At 40.6% G+C, this 19,191-nt stretch overlaps 1 protein-coding gene across 1 annotated transcript in view; it reads right to left on the bottom strand.

The window, feature by feature from the left end:
* LOC134852195 (E3 ubiquitin-protein ligase rnf213-alpha-like) overlaps nucleotides 1–19,191 on the bottom strand; it is an 81,701-nt gene that overhangs the window by 9,888 nt on the left and 52,622 nt on the right. The window contains exon 8 of the mRNA XM_063868533.1: nucleotides 9,930–17,827. Coding sequence (XP_063724603.1) covers nucleotides 9,930–17,827 — 7,898 coding nt within the window. The remainder of the gene's footprint in view (nucleotides 1–9,929; nucleotides 17,828–19,191) is intronic.

The raw sequence follows: 19,191 nt of genomic DNA, 5'->3' as shown, positions 1-19,191 counted from the left end.
CCTGTTACGAGATCACAATTTTCAAAAATGAACTCAAATAGAAACGTCACTGAAAGTAATTTTGAAACCGCATTGCTAGATGATAATCAGTTGAAAGTGATTCAGACATGTTATTAAATACAATCAAAAGTTAAAATACAAATAATGACAAGCTTGAAGTAGTTGAAATCTTGATGACAGATTTAGATAAAATCATTCAGCCCCTGAACGATATTGTTATTCATTTGATAAGCGAACGTAATGAACAAATGCAACAACAGTTATTCGCCCGATTGAAAACAGTTAAAGTGGTCTATATAAAGACCCAGATGGAGTAAAAACGCAATGCAATTAGGCAACGTTCAGCTTGCAATGTGTCGATTACATCTTCGCGAGTTCAAAGTAATGTTTCTACTCCGTCGCTCGTTCAATCTGCCCTTACCGCCAAAAAGCACACAAAATCACAGACACACAGCACCACAAAATTCATCAACAAGTATTTGACGGAGACCCCGAACAATGGTTGAACTGAAATCTACAACGCCACAATAGACAACACCGATATGTCAGATTCTGAAAAACTAACCCACCTTGAACTACTTGTTTCCGGAGACTCTAAATCCCTAATCCGTGAACACGGATGCAACGAATCAATGTAAAACTCGTCCCTACAACGACTGCATCAGAAATTGGAAACCCAACGAAAATTGTTACTTCAGTCCTGAAGCGACTCGACAACTTCAACAGTCCATTAATCAGACACCGAAGAATCTACAAAGACCTGGCCAACTTCCTCAGAACAATTGTTGATTCTTTTTTCTAAACTTTCTTATTTCTTCTGTTTCTCTAGCTAATTCATAATTGCCCCGTCTAGATATCTCAACCTTTCCGTTCCGCTGCTAATCTTTGTGTTGTTGCCAGGTACGTGCATAAAGATGCGGACATTGGCGGCCAACTACGAAAGAGAATCTACGACTTTTGGATTTCGACTGTTATTTGGTTTGTTTATTAAATTTGTTTATTCTTTGAATTGGTTTGCGTTACTGGAACCCGACTGGATTTTTTGGACCTCCTTTTAAAACTCGTAGTCAGAACTACGTTGTTTTGTTTCGTTAAATTTAATGCCTGTTACGAGATCACAATTTTCAAAAATGAACAAATAGAAAAGTCACTGAAAGTAATTTTGAAACCGCATTGCCAGATGGTAATCAGTTGAAAGTGATTCAGACACTTTGTTGAATACAATCAAAGGTTTAATTACAAATAATGAAGAGCTTGAAGTACTTGAAAGTCTGCTGACAGATTTAAATACTATCGTTAAGCCCCTGAACGATATTGTTATTCAGTTAATGAGCGGACGTAATGAACAAATGCAACAACAGTTACTCGCCCAATTGAAAACAGTTGAAGTGGTCCATAGAAAGACCCAGATGGAGTAAAAACGCTATACAATTAGGCAACGTTCAGCATGCAAGGTTTCAATTACATCTTCGCGACTTCAAAGTAATGTTTCTACTCCGTCGCTTGTTCGATCTGCCCTTACCGCTAAACAGCACGCAAAATCACAGACAGCAGCACAAACATCACCAACAAATATTTGATGGAGACCCCGAACAATAATAATAATAATAATAAAGGATTTAGGACTAATCCAAGGGTTCGCATAAAACCCAGTGATTGGGAGGTTCAACGTTCGTGTTTCAGTTGTTAAAGTTTAGTTTCTTCAAATCTCTACAGTTGTTGCAGCCACATAATATCCGCCAAGTGTATGAATCTGATTCGTTGTAGCGCGTTTTGAAGAACTTCGTATAAACTTCCAGCAGTTTAATTTTGCATCCTGGATCAAAAATTGTCAAATTTGAAGTAATCGTTAAAAAGGTTGGCCAGACGGCAAGCTCGAAACCAGTAATCGGATTCACACTTCTTCAGACGTATTTGTTGGCAGGCAAAATTTCGTGTTGCTTGTGTTCTTCGAGTACCGATGTCTGTGATGGTTACTTGACTACGCCAGTCTATGTCAACATTTCCGGTTAGTATTTTGGCAAACAAGAGAATAACATGAAGTTCTTGATATAAGGAGATTGGAAGGATATCGAATGATTGGATTGGAACCTACAACAACACAATAGAACACACCGATAAGTCAGATTCTGGAAAATTAACCCACCTTGAACTACTTGTTTCCGGAGATTCTAAATCCCTAATCCGTGAATACGGATGCAACGAATCAATGTACGACTCGGTCCTTTAACGACTGTATCAGAAATTAGAAACCCAACGGAAATAGTTACTTCAAACCAGAAGCGACTCGACAACTTCAACAGTCCATCACTCAGACACCGAAGAAGCTACAAAAAGACCTGGCCAACTTCCTCAGAACAATGGTTGATTCTTTTTTCTAAACGTTCTTATTTCTCGTTTATTCTGTTTCTCTAGTTAATTCATACTAGCCCCGTCTAGATATCTTAATCTTTCCGTTACTCTACTAATTTTAGTGTTGTTGCCAGGTACATGCATAAAGACGAGGATATTGCCGCCCAACTACGAATGCGAATCTACGACATTTTTGGATTTCGACTGTTATTTAAGTTTGTTTATTAAATTTGTTTATTCTTTGAATTGGTTAGTGTGTTACTGGAACCCGACTGGATTAATTTGGACCTCCTCTCGAACTGTTGGTCAGAACTACGTTATTGTTTTGTTTCGTTAATGTTAATGCCTGTTAGGAGATCACAATTTTCAAAAATAAACTCAAATAGTAACGTCACTGAAAGTAGTTTTGAAACCGCATTGCTAGATGATAATCAGTTGAAAGTGATTCAGACACGTTATTTAATACAATCAAAGACTTGGTTACAAAAAATGACGCGCTTGAAGTAGTTGAAAGTCTGATGGCAGATTTAGATAATATCATCAGGCCCCTGAACGATATTGTTATTCATTTAATGAGCTGACGTAATGGACAAATGCAACAACAGATACTCGCCCGATTGACTAGTCCCTTCAACGACTGCATCAGAAATTGGAAACCTAACGAAAATTGTTACTTCAGTCCTGAAGCGACTCGACAACTTCAACAGTCCATCACTCAGACACCGAAGAAGCTACAAAGACCTGGCCAACTTCCTCAGAATAATTGTTGATTCTTTTTACTAAACGTTCTTATTTCTTCTGTTTCTCTAGCTAATTCATAATTGCCCCGTCTAGATATCTCAACATTTCCGTTCCGCTGCTAATCTAAGTGTTGTTGCCAGGTACGTAAATAAAGACGCGGACATTGGCGGCCAAATACGAAAGAGAATCTACGACTTTTGAATTTCGACTGTTATTTGGTTTGTTTATTAAATTTATTTAATCTTTGAAATGGTTTGTGCGTTACTGGAACCCGACTGGATTTTTTTGGACCTCCTTTTGAAACTGGTAGTCAGAACTACGTTATTGTTTTGTTTCGTTAAATTTAATGCCTGTTACGAGATCACAATTTTCAAAAATGAACAAATAGAAACGTCACTGAAAGTTATTTTGAAACCGCATTGCCAGATGGTAATCAGTTGAAAGTGATTCAGACACTTTGTTGAATACAATCAAAGGTTTAATTACAAATAATGAAGAGCTTGAAGTACTTGAAAGTCTGCTGACAGATTTAGATACTATCATTAAGCCCCTGAACGATATTGTTATTCAGTTAATGAGCGGACGTAATGAAAAAATGCAACAACAGTTACTCGCCCAATTGAAAACAGTTTAAGTGGTCCATAGAAAGACCCAGATGGAGTAAAAACGCCATGCAATTAGGCAACGTTCAGCATGCAAGGTTTAAATTACATCTTCGCGAGTTCAAAGTAATGTTTCTACTCCGTCGCTTGTTCGATCTGCCCTTACCGCCAAACAGCACGCAAAATCACAGACAGCAGCACAAACATCACCAACAAATATTTGATGGAGACCCCGAACAATAATAATAATAATAACAAAGGATTTAGGACTAATCCAAGGGTTTGCATAAAACCCAGTGATTGGGAGGTTCAACGTTCGTGTTTCAGTTGTTAAAGTTTAGTTTCTTCAAATCTCTACAGTTGTTGCAGCCACATAATATCCGCCAAGTGCATGAATCTGATTCGTTGTAGCGCGTTTTGAAGAACTTCGTATAAACTTCCAGCAGTTTAATTTTGCATCCTGGATCAAAAATTGTCAAATTTGAAGTAATCGTTAAAAAGGTTGGCCAGACGGCAAGCTCGAAACCAGTAATCGGATTCACACTTCTTCAGACGTATTTGTTGCTAGATGATAATCAGTTGAAAGTGATTCAGACATGTTATTTAATACAATCAAAGACTTAATTACAAATAATGACGAGCTTGAAGTAGTTGAAAGTCTGATGACAGATTTAGATAGTATCATTAGGCCCCTGAACGATATTTTTATTCATTTAATGAGCTGACGTAATGGACAAATGCAACAACAGCTACTCGCCCGATTGAAAATAGTTAAAGTCGTCTATAGAAAGACCCAGATGGAAAATAAACTCTAAGCGATTAGGCAACGTTCAGCTTGTTTCAATTACATCTTCCCGAGTTCAAAGTAATGTTTCTACTCCGTCAATCGTTCGATCTGCCCTTACCGCCAAACAGCACGCAAAATCACAGACATACAGGACCACAAACATCATCAACAAGTATTTGACGGAGACCCCGAACAATGGTTGGATTGGAACCTACAACTTCACAATAGACAACACCGATATGTCAGATTCTGAAAAATAAATCCACCTTCAACTATTTGTTTCCGGAAATTCTAAATCCCTAATCCGTGGATTCGGATGCAACGAATCAATTGTGACTCGACCCTTAAACGACTGCATCAGAAATTGGAAACCCAACGAAAATAGTTACTTCAGTCCTGAAGCGACTCGACAACTTCAATAGTCCATCACTCAGACACCGAAGAAGCTACAAAGACCTGGCCAATTTCCTGAGAACAATGGTTTTATTTTTTTTTCTAAACGTTCTTATTTCTTCTGTTTCTCTAGTTATTTCATAATTGCCCCTTCTAGATATCTTAACCTTCATGTTCCCCTACTAATCTTAGTGTTGTTGCCAGGTATGTGCATAAAGACGGGGACATTGGCGCCCAACTACGAAAGCGAATCTACGACATTTTTGGATTTCGACTGTTATTTAAGTTTGTTTATTAAATTTTTTTATTCTTTGAATTGGTTCGTGTGTTACTGCATCCCGACTGGATTATTTTAGACCTCCTTTTCAAACTGTTAGTCAGAACTACGTTGTTTTGTTTCGTTAAATTTAATGCCTGCTACGAGATCACAGTTTTCAAAAATGAACTCAAATAGAAACGTTACTGAAAGTGATTCAAACACGTTATTTAATACAATTAAAGGTGTCATTACAAATAATGACGAGCCTGAAGTAGTTGAAAGTCTGATGACAGATTTAGCTACTATCATTAAGCCCCTGAACGATATTGTTATTCATTTAATGAGCGGCCATAAAGAACAAATGCAACAACAGTTACTCGCCCAATTGAAAACAGTTGAAGTGGTCTATAGAAAGACCCAGATGGAGTATAAACGCTATGCAATTAGGCAACGTTCAGATTGCAAAGTTAAAATTATATCTTCGCGAGTTCACAGTAATGTTTCTACTCCGCTCGTTCGATCTGCCCTTACCGCCAAACAGCACGCAAAATCACAGACAAACAGCACCACAAACATCATCAACAAGTATTTGACGGAGACCCCGAACAAGGGTATGCAAAATACGCAAATAGCCATATCGTATGAAAGCAAAGATGTACATGCCTACGCCATGCTCGACGTGCCAGCAAACTGATTTTGCTTAACTTCAGTAGCCCTCACCTCTTCTGACACATCAGCCGCCAAAATGACCATATCAGTTGGAAGCTACAACGACAAACCAGCCATACGAACTAGACGACATCGACGTTATCAAGGTTTGGAACCACCCGGACTTCAACCCAGCCCTAGTTAACAGCATTTGCCAAAGGAAAAAAACTCAGGCATATCCTCTTAGCCCAGTTACCAACAAAGGACATTGAAATCATCATGGGATGCGACTTCAACCGCCTTGTCACACCAACTTGTACAGTCATCCGCTAATGTACCCCTTGGTTGGAACACGCCACTTGGTTTCTCTCTATGGGGTAGAGACAGCGCAGCAAACCCGACGACGTCAACATAACGAACTTCATAAACGACGATCATATGTTTCGCCATGTTGCCGAGTGGATAGAACTCGACGCCAGATAAACCAAGTTTTTCACGTGACGACAAAGACGCTCTCTAAATCTTGGAAACAACAACGCCTCCTCGATAATGGACATAACCAGATTGGACTACTATGGAAGAAGACTCGACATCTATAAAAACAACTAATGGCCTGCAAAAAAGCAACTACAAAGTCTCCTAGCCCACCTTCAACGCAAACCAGAACTTCACAGCAAATACGAGGAGACCACCACGACCGACTTACGCAAAGGATTCATCGAGCAAGTCAACAGCAATGACAACGAAGAATGTTGGTACCTGCCTTCCCACCCAATAACAAACGCCGACAAACGCGGCAATTTACGCCGAGTACTCAATGCCTCTAGCATCAAGAGAGGAACCTCCCTCAACAGCATCCTACTCACCGGACCTGACCTTCACTCCAACCTTACAGGAATCATGCGATTTCACGAGGACCAAATTGCCATTTCAGCCGACATTGAAGCAATGTTCATTTATGTATTCGGACCCCAGCAGACCAGCCATACCTACGTTTTTTGTGGAAGGACGACAACCAGAACATCATCATATACCAGTACACGCGACACATCTTTGGAGCAACCGACTCTCCTTTTGTTGCTTGCTACGCAACCAGACGATGCGCAAGGGATAACGATGCCAAAATCCCCGACTTAGTTCCAATAACCGAACGGAACCTTTACATGGAAGACCTCTACAAAGCCGTTTCAACGACCGAAGAAGCCATCAGACTGAGCTCCGATCTCCAGCACATGTTTAGGCTCGGTGGATTCAATTTGTCGAAATGGACATCCAACTTTACACAATTCCTTCTTAGCGTTGAAGAAGAACAACTCGCAGATTAAGACAGCCGTAACACTGAAGCCAGACCATTGGAGTGAGTTCTTGGAGTCAAATGGAAGCCTGACTCAAATCAATTTCTCGTGGAAGCCATGAAATTTCAGACACTTAGGAAAGTGGACATTACGCAACGGAAACTCCTCAAGTTCGCTTCCTCACTATTTGACCCGCTTGGAAACACCATGCCCTTAAAAATTCACCTCCGACAGAGCCCACAACTCGCCTGGAACCCAATGGGATAAAGCCCTCGACTTGACAATTTTTTCCGACCTCAACGACTGGATCGACGAAAGCGAATACTTCAACAACGTGGAACTGCCTCGAACGTACTTCCGACCACAAATGAAAGCAACCGATATTCAACTGCACATGTTCAGCGACACCACATAACCTGCCCTTGCAACCGTTGCATACCTAAGGATCACTTACAACGACAACACAGTGGACCTAAAGTTTGTATTGGGAAAAACCCGAGTATCACCCATCAAAAGAAGAAGTTCCATATCGGAATAGTCATTCTGGAACTTCAAGCTGCAACCAATGGAGCCAAACTAGCCAAGTTTGAAAGAACAGCACGACATCACAAACAGCAGCTTGACACTTTGGGCCGACAGCACAACTGTTCTTCACTGGATCAACACACCCAATCAGCGCCACCGGATCTTCATTAGCAACCGCCTTAACCTCATACTGGGCACCAAATCGCACTTGGACTGGAGATACGTGCCCAGCGAAGACAACCCAGCCGACGACGGCACCCGTGGATATAGAGCTTCAGACATGACTTGATCCTCCCGATGGATCAAAGGACCAGCCTTCCTTCTTTCACCTAGCACTAACTCGCCTACTCAACCGAATGCTGTACTTACGCATTGATTTCAGCCGCTACAGCAATTGGACGAAAGCCCTCAAAGTCACATCTCACGTTCTTCTCTTCGTGCAGAAACTCAAGAGAAAGACTTGTAGCTCACTCACTGCAGCATCTAGCAAATGGGTTGGCTTTCATCATCAAGCAGACTCAACGACAGGATTTCCCGAAGGAAATTCAGTGCCTGACAAAGAAGACACCAATTCCTGCCCGCGGCCGACTCCAGCCCCTTCATCGATGATTTTGGATTTGTTCGCGCAAACGGACGCCAAAGCCCCGCAACTTTTATCAAGCCGACATCCCGTAATTCTAAATGAAGATAGCTGCCCAATACAGCTCTTTATGCAACAGATACACGACAGCAACCCCCATTGTAGAATCGAGCACAGCAGCAGCATTCTGCAACAGGAATTTTCGATCCCTCGATCACGCAAGCACCTGAAAAGGATCACTCGACAATGCATACCCTGCCGCCGCATACGACAAGAACCCTTCAACCCTCATAAGGCCGACCTACCATTATCATGACTGCCTTCGTCTGACAACGCCTTTCCTTTCCAATCGACTGAAATCAACTTCCTTGGACCCTTTTTCACACGCAACAATGGGAAGTTCAGCAAGCGATATGTTCTCTCTTCACCTACCTAGTGACACGCGCCGTTCACTCTGAAATTTGTCATAAAAATGATGCAGACTCAACTCTTCAAGCCCTACGTCGATTCATAGCCCGACGCGGAAAACCTAACCTAATCTTTTTGGACGACGGAAAATGTTTCGTTGGAGCTAACAAAGAAATGCAACAGAGCCTCAACGACTTACAACAAAACGACCACTTCAAACAGCAATGCCAACTGACTGGAATCACCTGGAAATTCAACCCACCTGCCGCCCCTCATTTTGCTGGTTCTTGAAAAATACTAATCAAGCCTTTCAAAGACGCGTTTTACAAAGTTATTGGAACTAGGATACTAAGCGACGAAACTTTGTCTACCCTCACTGACAACCGTCTCCTCAGACCCTACCGACACTGAAGCTTTGACGCCGTGCCACATTCTACTAGGACGACCTTCAACAATTTTGCCCCCTGGTTTAATTTTACTTCGCACCCTCAAAGGAAAACTTGGTAACAAGCTCAAGCTCTGAACCAGCATTTCTGGAACCGGTACCTCAAAGACTACCTGCCAACACTGACTACACGAACTAAGTGGACACAGCCAACTCAGAACATCCAAACTGGAGATTTAATTTGGTTACTAGAAGATCTGGCACCTCGCGGTCTTTGGCCCCTGGGACGGGTACAACGTACTTTATCCCGGATCGGACGGATTTGTTCGCTCATGCTAAATTCAGACAAGCCGTGTACTCCTGACTCGACCAGCCGTTTAACTTTCTTAAGTTGTGGAAGAAGATACACCACGAACTGCTTGACTGTCTACTATGACAACTCAGCCACAATAGAACCAAGAAACTTCGACAATTATCAGGACACTACTACGACACCAATATTTATTTGAAACCTGCAAATGGGCCCGGCCATGTACACGCCATTAGCGCACGAATTGAAAACTCAGTAAAGTCACAATATCCAGTCAACTTCTAACTTTAAAAAACTGAAAACGCAGCAATGCAACTAAGTTGGCTGAACTCAAATATCAAAATGTCTTCAAATTAAAACCTAAGTATTTCAAATGTCACTTTTTTTTCTAAATGTTCTTATTTCTTCTGTTTCTCTAGTTAATTCATAACTGCCCCTTCTAGTTATCTTAACCTTTCCGTTCCCCTAGTAATCTTAGCGTTGCTGCCAGTTACTTGCATAAAGACGGGTACACAGATCATAGAACATTTTTAACGCATCTATAATAACATATGCATAAATTGCACAAAACTTGTGATAAAAACCCTGAAAACCTTTTCATTTGAAAAAAAATTAATTGGAATTAAATGATTAAGTATACTAACGGGGTTTCAATGTGAAGAGCCGATCTATACGCTTCAATGAACTCGTTGTTTTTGTTCACCAAGATATTCAAAGTGACCAGAGCACAGCAGTCGCTCACGTGACGAGAAGGAAGGAAGTACTTCAGAGAAGAGTCCAGTTTCAGTTTTTCTTTAAACAAGCAGTCGATGCCTCCGGTTGTTGGCATATGTCTTATTTCTTCATTCCATAGTTTGCAGAAAACCATAGAAACCTCTTTCATCTTTCTTCTCACTTGTTCGGGGATTTTTCGCTGTCTGAGGAAACTGTCCAGCGTCACTACGCTATGCAAGGTGTCCGGATCATAGTATGATACAATGTTATTGAAAAACTCAATTAAATCAGGAACATGGCGGAGTTTTGGCAGCCATTCTTTGTTCTTGAATATGCAATCAAGCAACTTGTAATTTTCACCATTCGCATTCAATTCGTTCCGCACGCTCGCCAAACTGACTTTTGGGAGTCTTCGCCAAAATTTTCCGTAAGCGAGAACATTATCATCAGTGCCTCTTTCTGTTCTTTCAGTTAACACTTCAAGAAGGTTACTGGATTCGTTTCTCGAATCATTTTTGAACGCCTCATCATAAGTAGCAATGACATTATGCAATTTTTGCAGCGTGTTGTTGATGATGTTTATGAAATTCGCTTCCCATGCTTCGCGCTGCTCCTCACTTGCAAGCGATCCCTGTATATTTTTATTCGTAGAATCAATCACAACAGTCAAGAGGAACTTCAAAGCATCTTCTTCACTTCTGTTGAGAGAAGTCCTGGCAATGTTTCGCACATTTGTGTGCAATCTTGCAAGCATTTCTTGGTCACCGTTACAGATGTACAATGTGGCGTGAACAAAAAATTGCATCACATTTCCATTAAACTCATTAAGAAAAGCTCTGTCGAAGACGTTCAAATTGTGGTTATGTACATAGCCAGTAACTACCTGACCGTTTGTGACGTTGATATTGGCATCGCGGTTTCCCACCAATCGATTACCGGCATGTAAGGCATGCCCAGCTCCTCCAATAGGAGCTCGGCAGTCTGGGCATGTTCCGCCTATAGCAGCTTGTCCGCAATCACCAATCATGTAAAGATGACCATTTGCACATTGGTTCCAAGTAGTGAAGCCTTGTCCAATTGCTTGCCCCATCAATCTAGCACGTCTAGTTCCACTATCTGGAAACGTCGGTAAGTAAAGTCCATCTGCTCTTCCAGGAGCAGTGAAGATGCCCTTGAACGGTTGCAAGCACCCGCAGTTTTCTTGGAATTCCAAAAATGTCTGATAATAAAACAGAAACTGCCTCAAAACGTCCATGTTTGGGGCGAGTCTATCATTTCTATCGATCACACTTCTACTTAAACCTTGTATTACTGTATTTGCCATAATCGCTTCCTCAAACTGAGCAAAGCTCTCTGGTCGATTTTCTTTCGACCTTATTTCTGCGAGTAAGCGGTAGGCCACTATGTTTTTCATATGTACGTCCCTAACTAGACTAAGTCTTTGAAGACCTTCGTTAGCATCGGTGACCAAACTAGTATATACCTCGCTGAAGGGCGTCTGATATGCGCCTCTAAAGATGAGGAAAATATCTGAAAATCCTTGGCTCTGTGAAGTGAGCAAAATTTGTGGGACCAGGGGAGCAAGTTGGGGGAATGTCTTTACGCGCTGGTACAGGTCCATTCCATGACCACGGCATAAACACTGAATGAAGTATCGCTTAACGCATTCGGCGCTCTCTCCTGCATCGTTTAAAATTTCTCTAACTAACATAGGAATTGGGTCTGTGAATGCTTGGGGTCCTTTATAAGCATTGGGTACAACTGATTTGATGATAAAATTTGATAGTGCAATTTTTACCTCGGCGACTAATCGGATTTGATTAACGGTAGAAATTTCTTCGCGATTAAGATCATCCGTAACCTGAAGACTTTCATTGAAGTAAACGTACTCGAAAATTGACAGAAGCATATCGTATGTTGGGCCTAGATCAATTTCATTGGCACCTATTTCGTTGTCCTCGTTTATAATCGTCATTAGAATTTTGTCCAAATTTTCACCCTTTTCGCTAGTCGCAATTAATGTCAGAAGACCTTGTCTGGTCTGATCTGTGATCCAAGCCGTGTCTTTTTTGCTAGTTCTACTCTTAGGAGCAACGCAAATTTCCAAGTAATTTTTGAGCGTCTCTTCTTCGCAAATTGCGATCACGTTTTCTTTGACGATTGCAAGAAAAACATTCGAAATATTCATCCAAAACTGTTTCCAAATCAATTTTTGAGGCTCAATTTGACACGAAAACATTGTACTCGCCTGTAAAAACTCAAAATCGAGGCTCTGCTGGCAGAACCTGCACGTGACCGTTTCGCCTTGAGTAATACTTTCCATTCTCTCAGTCAAGCATGACTCATGCACTGCGTGACCTCCATTGCATCGAAGTGAGAAAGGGATTGCTCCTTTTGCAGTAACTGGTTTTCTGCAAAATGCGCAGTCTCTGTCACCAGTTTCTGCCTCGACGCAATGTTGAATAACTGTGTCTGCGGATCGGTTCAAGCAAAAGAGCAATCGGTTTCGAAAACTATCGGTTCCGAAAATTGATTCATCTGCATTTTTTGAACTCACAGCTTTATAGAGCGTATCGGAAGCTGTACATGCCATTTTGGCAGTTGCATCGTCAAGATTGTGCGAAATCTGTGATATATAGGTTGAAAGCATTGTTAATTTCTTGAGTTTGAATTTATCATCATCGAGTTCAATTCCAGAGCACATTTTCAAAACGGACACTTGTTGGTCTAGCTCTTGGATCGTTTGACGATCAATGTTGACCGGCTTCAGTTTTTCAGCCATCGATTTAGTTTGTTCTAGAGCTGTTCGAGTTATCATGGAAACGAACTGCTCATGGGTTTCCGGGTTTCCAATTTTGAATGATCCGAAATACTTCAGAATTGGGGATATAGCGTGCAGACAAGGCAAAAGCTTCATGAAGTGCGCAAAAGCAAAAGCTATTGTAGGGTTTTCGAATTCGGGCAAGTTACTCTTCATGATTGATTTTAGTGCCTTTTTGATAACTTTCACATGTTCGGCTTGAACATATTTGTTTTTCCACATTGACCAAAACTCGTACAAGATCAAGTCGTGAAGAAATGAATCGACTGCATCTTCTTCGCTTGAAATCTCAGTTAACTCATTTCCAAGTTCCCTTCCCTGATTGTTAAACCTTTCCACAAAAAACTGCCAATCTTCGAGCTCAGAATCGGCAAAATTTTCCAGGGAATCGATCCACATTGAGTTCAATTTGTCAATAATTTCAGAACTGAACGGAAACCTAGAATCAAATTTGACTTCTCTCGGGTTTTGAGGTCTGAGTCGACATAGTTCTTTCACGGTGAAAAGTCTCATCCAGGCTTCTTTCCTCCAGTTTGCTTCAAATAACAGTTTAATGTTGTTGTTAAAGTCGATCAGCTTCAGGAAATCCGCCAAATGAGGTTTTATCTTCGCTTGGAGTTCTTTGAACAAGGCGTTCTCTATTGTTCCTGCCACAATCAAATCTTGCAAGTTAGCCGCTTTCTGTGCGACCCATTCTTTAATCTGTTCCTTTTCTTCTGATTCCTCGATGAAAGCACTCGCTTTTTCCAAGAAAAGTATCTCCAAACTTGGAACATGGTGTAGCTCAAACAATTGTGAAACATTTATCACTCTTTGAACTTTATCGCCTTCGTCCGCATCGCCAATCGCCTCGTATACAACTTCACATAGCAACTTTTTCTGGAATTTAGTGCACTCTCCGTTTTCAAGGACAAACAGATCTTTCAACGTCTGACCTTGAGAGATAGCAACGTCAGACAGAACTTGATATTCTTCGTCTCTTAGGAGCTCATCGATGTGGAAACTTTCCCACTTGCCAACTGAGAAGCTACTGTAGTCTGACTCGTACCAATTCCTCGGGAGCTCAACTATGAACAAAGAATATAAGTTTGGAACCTTGCAATCAGTATGCAAATTCTGCAGTTTGTATTTTGCTGACGCAATAAGCGGGACAAACTTTTGACCTCTTGAGCATGTGACAAAAAGTAGTTTTGTCACATCAGGATGCTTAGCCGCCATTCGGTAAAAGTCTTTCACTCTTTCGGCGAACTCGATTTCAGTTTTGAATACATTCAAATTAACCACGAAATGTCTCTCTTGTGACACTAGCGTCTGCTCTCTTTGCATCAGGGTCAGATTACAGTCTTTCATGTTTTTGGACGATGGAATTCGGCAGAAGGTTGAAACTTCTATCAAGGGGGATTTACATTTCTTGTTGTAGCACTGCTGCCACAAAAAGTCAGACAAACTATTGCGTCCCTGAGAGCTGTAAATTTCTTTCAGGTCATGTGAGTTGAAAAATGAGACGTCGGAGCTTGATCGAATAATAGCATCAATCGAGCATGTTTGAACCAGTTTAAGACTGGCTGCTTCCAGAATTTGTTCATTCGTCACCTCGTCAGAGATGTCATTTTCAGCCTGGATTAAAACACAGGAAATCGTATCTTTTTGGTAACCCACAAAGGCGTCGCGGACATGGAATGAAGAGCCTTTTTTGTCGGTTCTCGGAACATTCGAAAACTCCATCAAGTTTTGCGATAGTTTTTGTCGTAACTTAACCAATTTTGTGCTGAGTATTGATTCCATTCCCAGGAAGTGTTTTTCCAGACGGTTCAAAAGGGGAATAGGGAAATTTCTGGCAATTTTTTCTTCTTCAATCATAATGAGCCGGAAGTTCTCAGAGACACTACACTTGACACGATTGGACCCTAAGCCAAGATCAACATACCTTTTTCCTCCGTAGTACACATAATACTGGTTCAAAGCATCGTAAAGGGACTCGTAGAGGGGTCTCAAATTCAGAAGCACAACCGTCTTTCCTGTTTCCATGCAAACTTTTATTCTGTTGATGTTCTTGCACACTTGAATATATTCTTGATCCTGGGGGAATGATGAACCAAAAATGACCTCGTACTCTTCTAGTTTCAAGACCTGAGGCAACAGTTGTAGTGCCGAAAAGTTCTCCGTCATCAGCAGCAGGTATCGACTTTCGTTGTCTAAGTTTCTATCTTCTTCAGTCAGTTTTGATCGTTCTTCCGCCTCTTTGATGTTCTGATGAACCAACTCCAAAGTTTCAACATCGCCTACATTTGCATCTTCAAATGCTTGCTTTTTCATCAACTCATCCGCAAAAACTAGCAAATATCGGCAATCCTTCTCTCCAAAGTTTCGTCTAATCGCACATCGAACAGTGTCCCACCTCAGAGTTTTCTGGGGTTGAGTCATCTGCGCCCTGTAGAGCATTTTCAACAATCCATAGAAATCTCGCAACCCAAAGTATTCGGCGTGTCCATCTTTAATTTGAGCTTTGTATACCTTTTCGTAAGCGTCGGCCAATGGCTGAATGAACTTTTCCAGTAGATTACCGTCAATTTCTACTCTGCATATACCACTCGCACTTTTGACCAGTTCCACTGATTTCGGAATAGCTCGACTGACTAAAATTCCCCGGTTCATTTTGGCTGGATCAAGGGCCCAATTCGAAATCCCCACAAAGCCTACTTTTCCCCAGTCTTGCCTCTCTGATTTGGATTCGACGTACCCCTCCTCCAAAAGAGGATGCAAGGTCTTCAACGGCATTTTAGCCGAATCTTCCGCCAATCCGATTTCGTCCAGGACAACCACGCTAACAAACTGCTTCAAATTCTTGCCTTTCTGGTACAGTGCTGCTTGTTTAAAGATACTGATGATACCATCTGCGTGCGTGTGAGGTGAACACTGAAATGAGAGCATCTGAACTTGTTTCAGCATCTGAAAGAATTCATTCCTGGAACTCTCTCCTTGCATAGCATCAATGACAATCGTCTTAGCCAATGATTTTGAGCTGCCCGGTTTCCCTACTAGGAACAACGGGATTCTTAGCTCGATGCAAATTATCATCATGAATACATTTTCGGTCAACGCCAGGTTCTTGGCAATGTTTGCTTTAGCATCTAGATGAATGTTTTGTAAAAACACTTGCATGCAAACTTCCAGTTCGTTCAAAATAGTTTTGGCTCCATTGGGTAATTTATAGGGACCTTTGAAAGACCCGGTGATTGTCTTTCTATACTTTACTCGTTCCTCTAAAGACGAATGATAGCAGACTCCAAGTGTTAGAATCATCAATCGAGCTATCTCATTAATGGCATCTGGTGCGTTTTCATCATCATCTTCATCTTCGCTGTTGTAATTCGGATCCAGTTCATCCATCTTAGCTAAAAGTGTCTCTTTTTTCGAGTAAAAAAATTGCAGGACCGCCATGGCCCTTTCTATGTCTCGCAAACTCACAAAAAGACATTGGTCTCGATTTTCTCGTAGGAATTTCTGCGAACGGCTCAGAAGATTGCAGATGAAATCGACATCGGCTTCAATGAGACGCATATCGGCAGCTCGCTTTGACACTAACTGCTTGATATACTTATTCTCAACTTCACTAGTCAGTTGACCAAAATCCCAGACGAGCGGCAACAAACTCGGCGGCAACGGGTTCACTCGGTAGACAAGGTGACGCATCGGGATATCGGAGTCCAGCTTGTCTTTTGTTTCACTGGACTTGACATGGTATCCCAGTCCTTGGGACTCAAGTTTCTTGATCATTTTATCATTGTGTTTTCTGTACGGGTTACAAGCAACAATGACTTTCAGTCCCGAGTCAGGGTCCAATTTTCGGCCATTGACACTGAAATCACAAATCACTTCTTTGATTCCGTATATCGCCTCTGTTGTATTTGCTTCATCAAAAAACAGGACGGTGTAAAATCCCTCTCCAAATTTTCGCGTGTTTGCGATTGCTAACTTTTCAGCATCTTCTATGCTTTGCACGATGTCTTGCATTGTAACTCCACCGTGGACTTTCACGAACTTCTTGTTTTCCACATTCTCTCCTCTAGCCATAATGTTACAAAGGTACTCGATCAACCTCGTCTTTCCACAACCAGTTTCGCCCATGATAACCACTGGAATGTTGCATCTAAACCGCATGTAAATAGCCAACAGCTTCATGACATTATCCTGGGTAAGTTCATACGTTGGATCGAAGCGGATTCGGTTTGGCTCGACCCCCAAGACTCGACAGAGTTTCATTTGTTTCACGTTAACTTGAAGCTCGTCAAAGTTTTCGTCCAAAACGTCCCTTTCATCGAAAGCCTGTCGCTTTATCTTTTGCTGAAGATCAGCACTCATAACATTTCTGGCTAAGACATTTCCTTTCCAATCTTGTAAATTAGAATTAGTAATGCAGACGCCTAAGAATGTGAAGGTCATTTGGTCTGAATTGATAAAAACATAAGGATGTGGACAGTTCTCCCAACTTCTTCGAATTTGATGAACTTCGTAGTTTGTCTCACTTTCGTTCAGACCAAAAAGAGGCGAGTTGTCAGCGATGCTTAAACTAGGCAGTGCAAAGTCTTGTGCCATTGCAATTAGGCAGTGTTTTACGTAGAAGTTTTTGAAGCCTTCGAACTCTCCAGATCTGACAAAGAAGTTCTGTTCGCAAGCAATTAACTGCAGATTCAAGAACCTAGCAAAGAAAGACAGCTGCGCCCACGTCGGATTATTGAGCCCACTGTTTCGCTTGATGACATCAATTACTAAGCGGCCATCTTGCATTTCGCCTTGGTAAGAATAAAAAGACAGATCTCTGTTTTGATTGAAGGCGTCTAGATAGTGATATGATCTTTGGAATTCTGGACTTTGGATGAGAATTGGATCTGGGCCAATGATGCGCTTGAAATTATTTTCCGCCTCGTTGTCCTGGAGACATTGGTTGGGCGACAGACACACTGTACATGGCATTAAACTGCAGAGGGGCTTCCAAGGAGATGAATTCTAAAATAGAGCAAGCTATTTTAGATGAATTCTAAAATAGAGCAAGCTATCGGAGCAGAAAATCCAACTAATTTCGCGACCCGGTATACTTTTTGATTAAAATATAGCAAATAGACCGTTGGAAAAATATCATTGAGCCGAAAAACCGAAAAAAAAAAACGATTGTTTTTGAAGCATTTTAATTTTAATGATAAAAATAAACGGCCATCAAATTGTTTGAATTTCATAAAAATTTTCTCATTGATTTTTTTTGATAAAAAAAACTACCCAATTTAAGAAAACTGGATCACAGGATTTCTAATTTTATTCTGCTAGATTCCTGAAATTTAAAGTTCACTTCCGAAGTTAATCACATGTTGACGCCATTTGAATTTTTGTTATTCGAGACGACCTCTTCTAAGACTTTTTCTTGTAAAATGAAACGAAAATAAATACGACCTATATAAGTGTCTTCACTAGGCCATTGTCACTTGATAACCAAATTAAAATTAACTTTACTGCTGGCTTCCAATAATCAATTAATTTTGCTCCAAAATGAGCAATTGATTGCAATTAATTTTCAACAATTTATTTCCTAACATATGCCACATCATTCAAGCTAAGAATATTCCGACCACAAAAAATATGTTTTTTTTTCGAGAAATGCATTTTTGTCATTGGAGGGAGGGCCCAATGTGCCTTCTATTAAGCCGTCCGAAAATTTTTAATCCGAGTTAATATTTTAAGCAAAAAAGAACAAACATAGCCAACAGGCAGCTGGAAAACAGTCAATGAACGCAAGTAAACAAAAAAATAATAACTAGTTTAAAAAAAATCTCAACTTTCGAATTTCCAAGAAACATAGCCAACTGACAATTGGAAAAGAGTAATGAACGCTAGGAAACTTAAAAACAAAACAGACTGGTTTTTCAAAAATCTTCAATTTTTGAATTTCGAAGAAAAAATAGATGGCCGTAAAGCTTTGTGAATTTGAAGAACGATTTATGATGAACACTCGTCTTGTTAAAATTAACCCAATTTGAGAAAACTGGATCAACAGGTGAAACTTTTCATTCGCTGGGAAATCTTATAATTAATTTCCATTTTCGAAATTAGAAAGCGATCACGTTTTTTGTGACCTTCACACTTTTGCTGTTCGATAGTCAACAAATTTTAAGATTTTTCCTGAAAAAAAAAACAAAAAAACAGCAAGACCTTTATAAGAATTTTCACTACGTTCATTACTCTTAAAAAAATAAATGGCTTCAAAGGTCTTGGAATTTCTAGAAAAATTTATGAATGAATCTTCTTGCATTAAATTTACCCAATTTGAAAAAAAAGATCAATGGATAAAATTTCTGTGTCGCTGGGAAAATTGATAATTA

Source organism: Symsagittifera roscoffensis, chromosome 1 (genome assembly GCF_963678635.1).
Source record: "Symsagittifera roscoffensis chromosome 1, txSymRosc1.1, whole genome shotgun sequence".
In the NCBI taxonomy this organism is placed as follows: domain Eukaryota; kingdom Metazoa; phylum Xenacoelomorpha; order Acoela; family Convolutidae; genus Symsagittifera; species Symsagittifera roscoffensis.
Note: the sequence above shows the minus strand (reverse complement) of the source record. Positions and strands in the feature narration are given on the sequence as shown.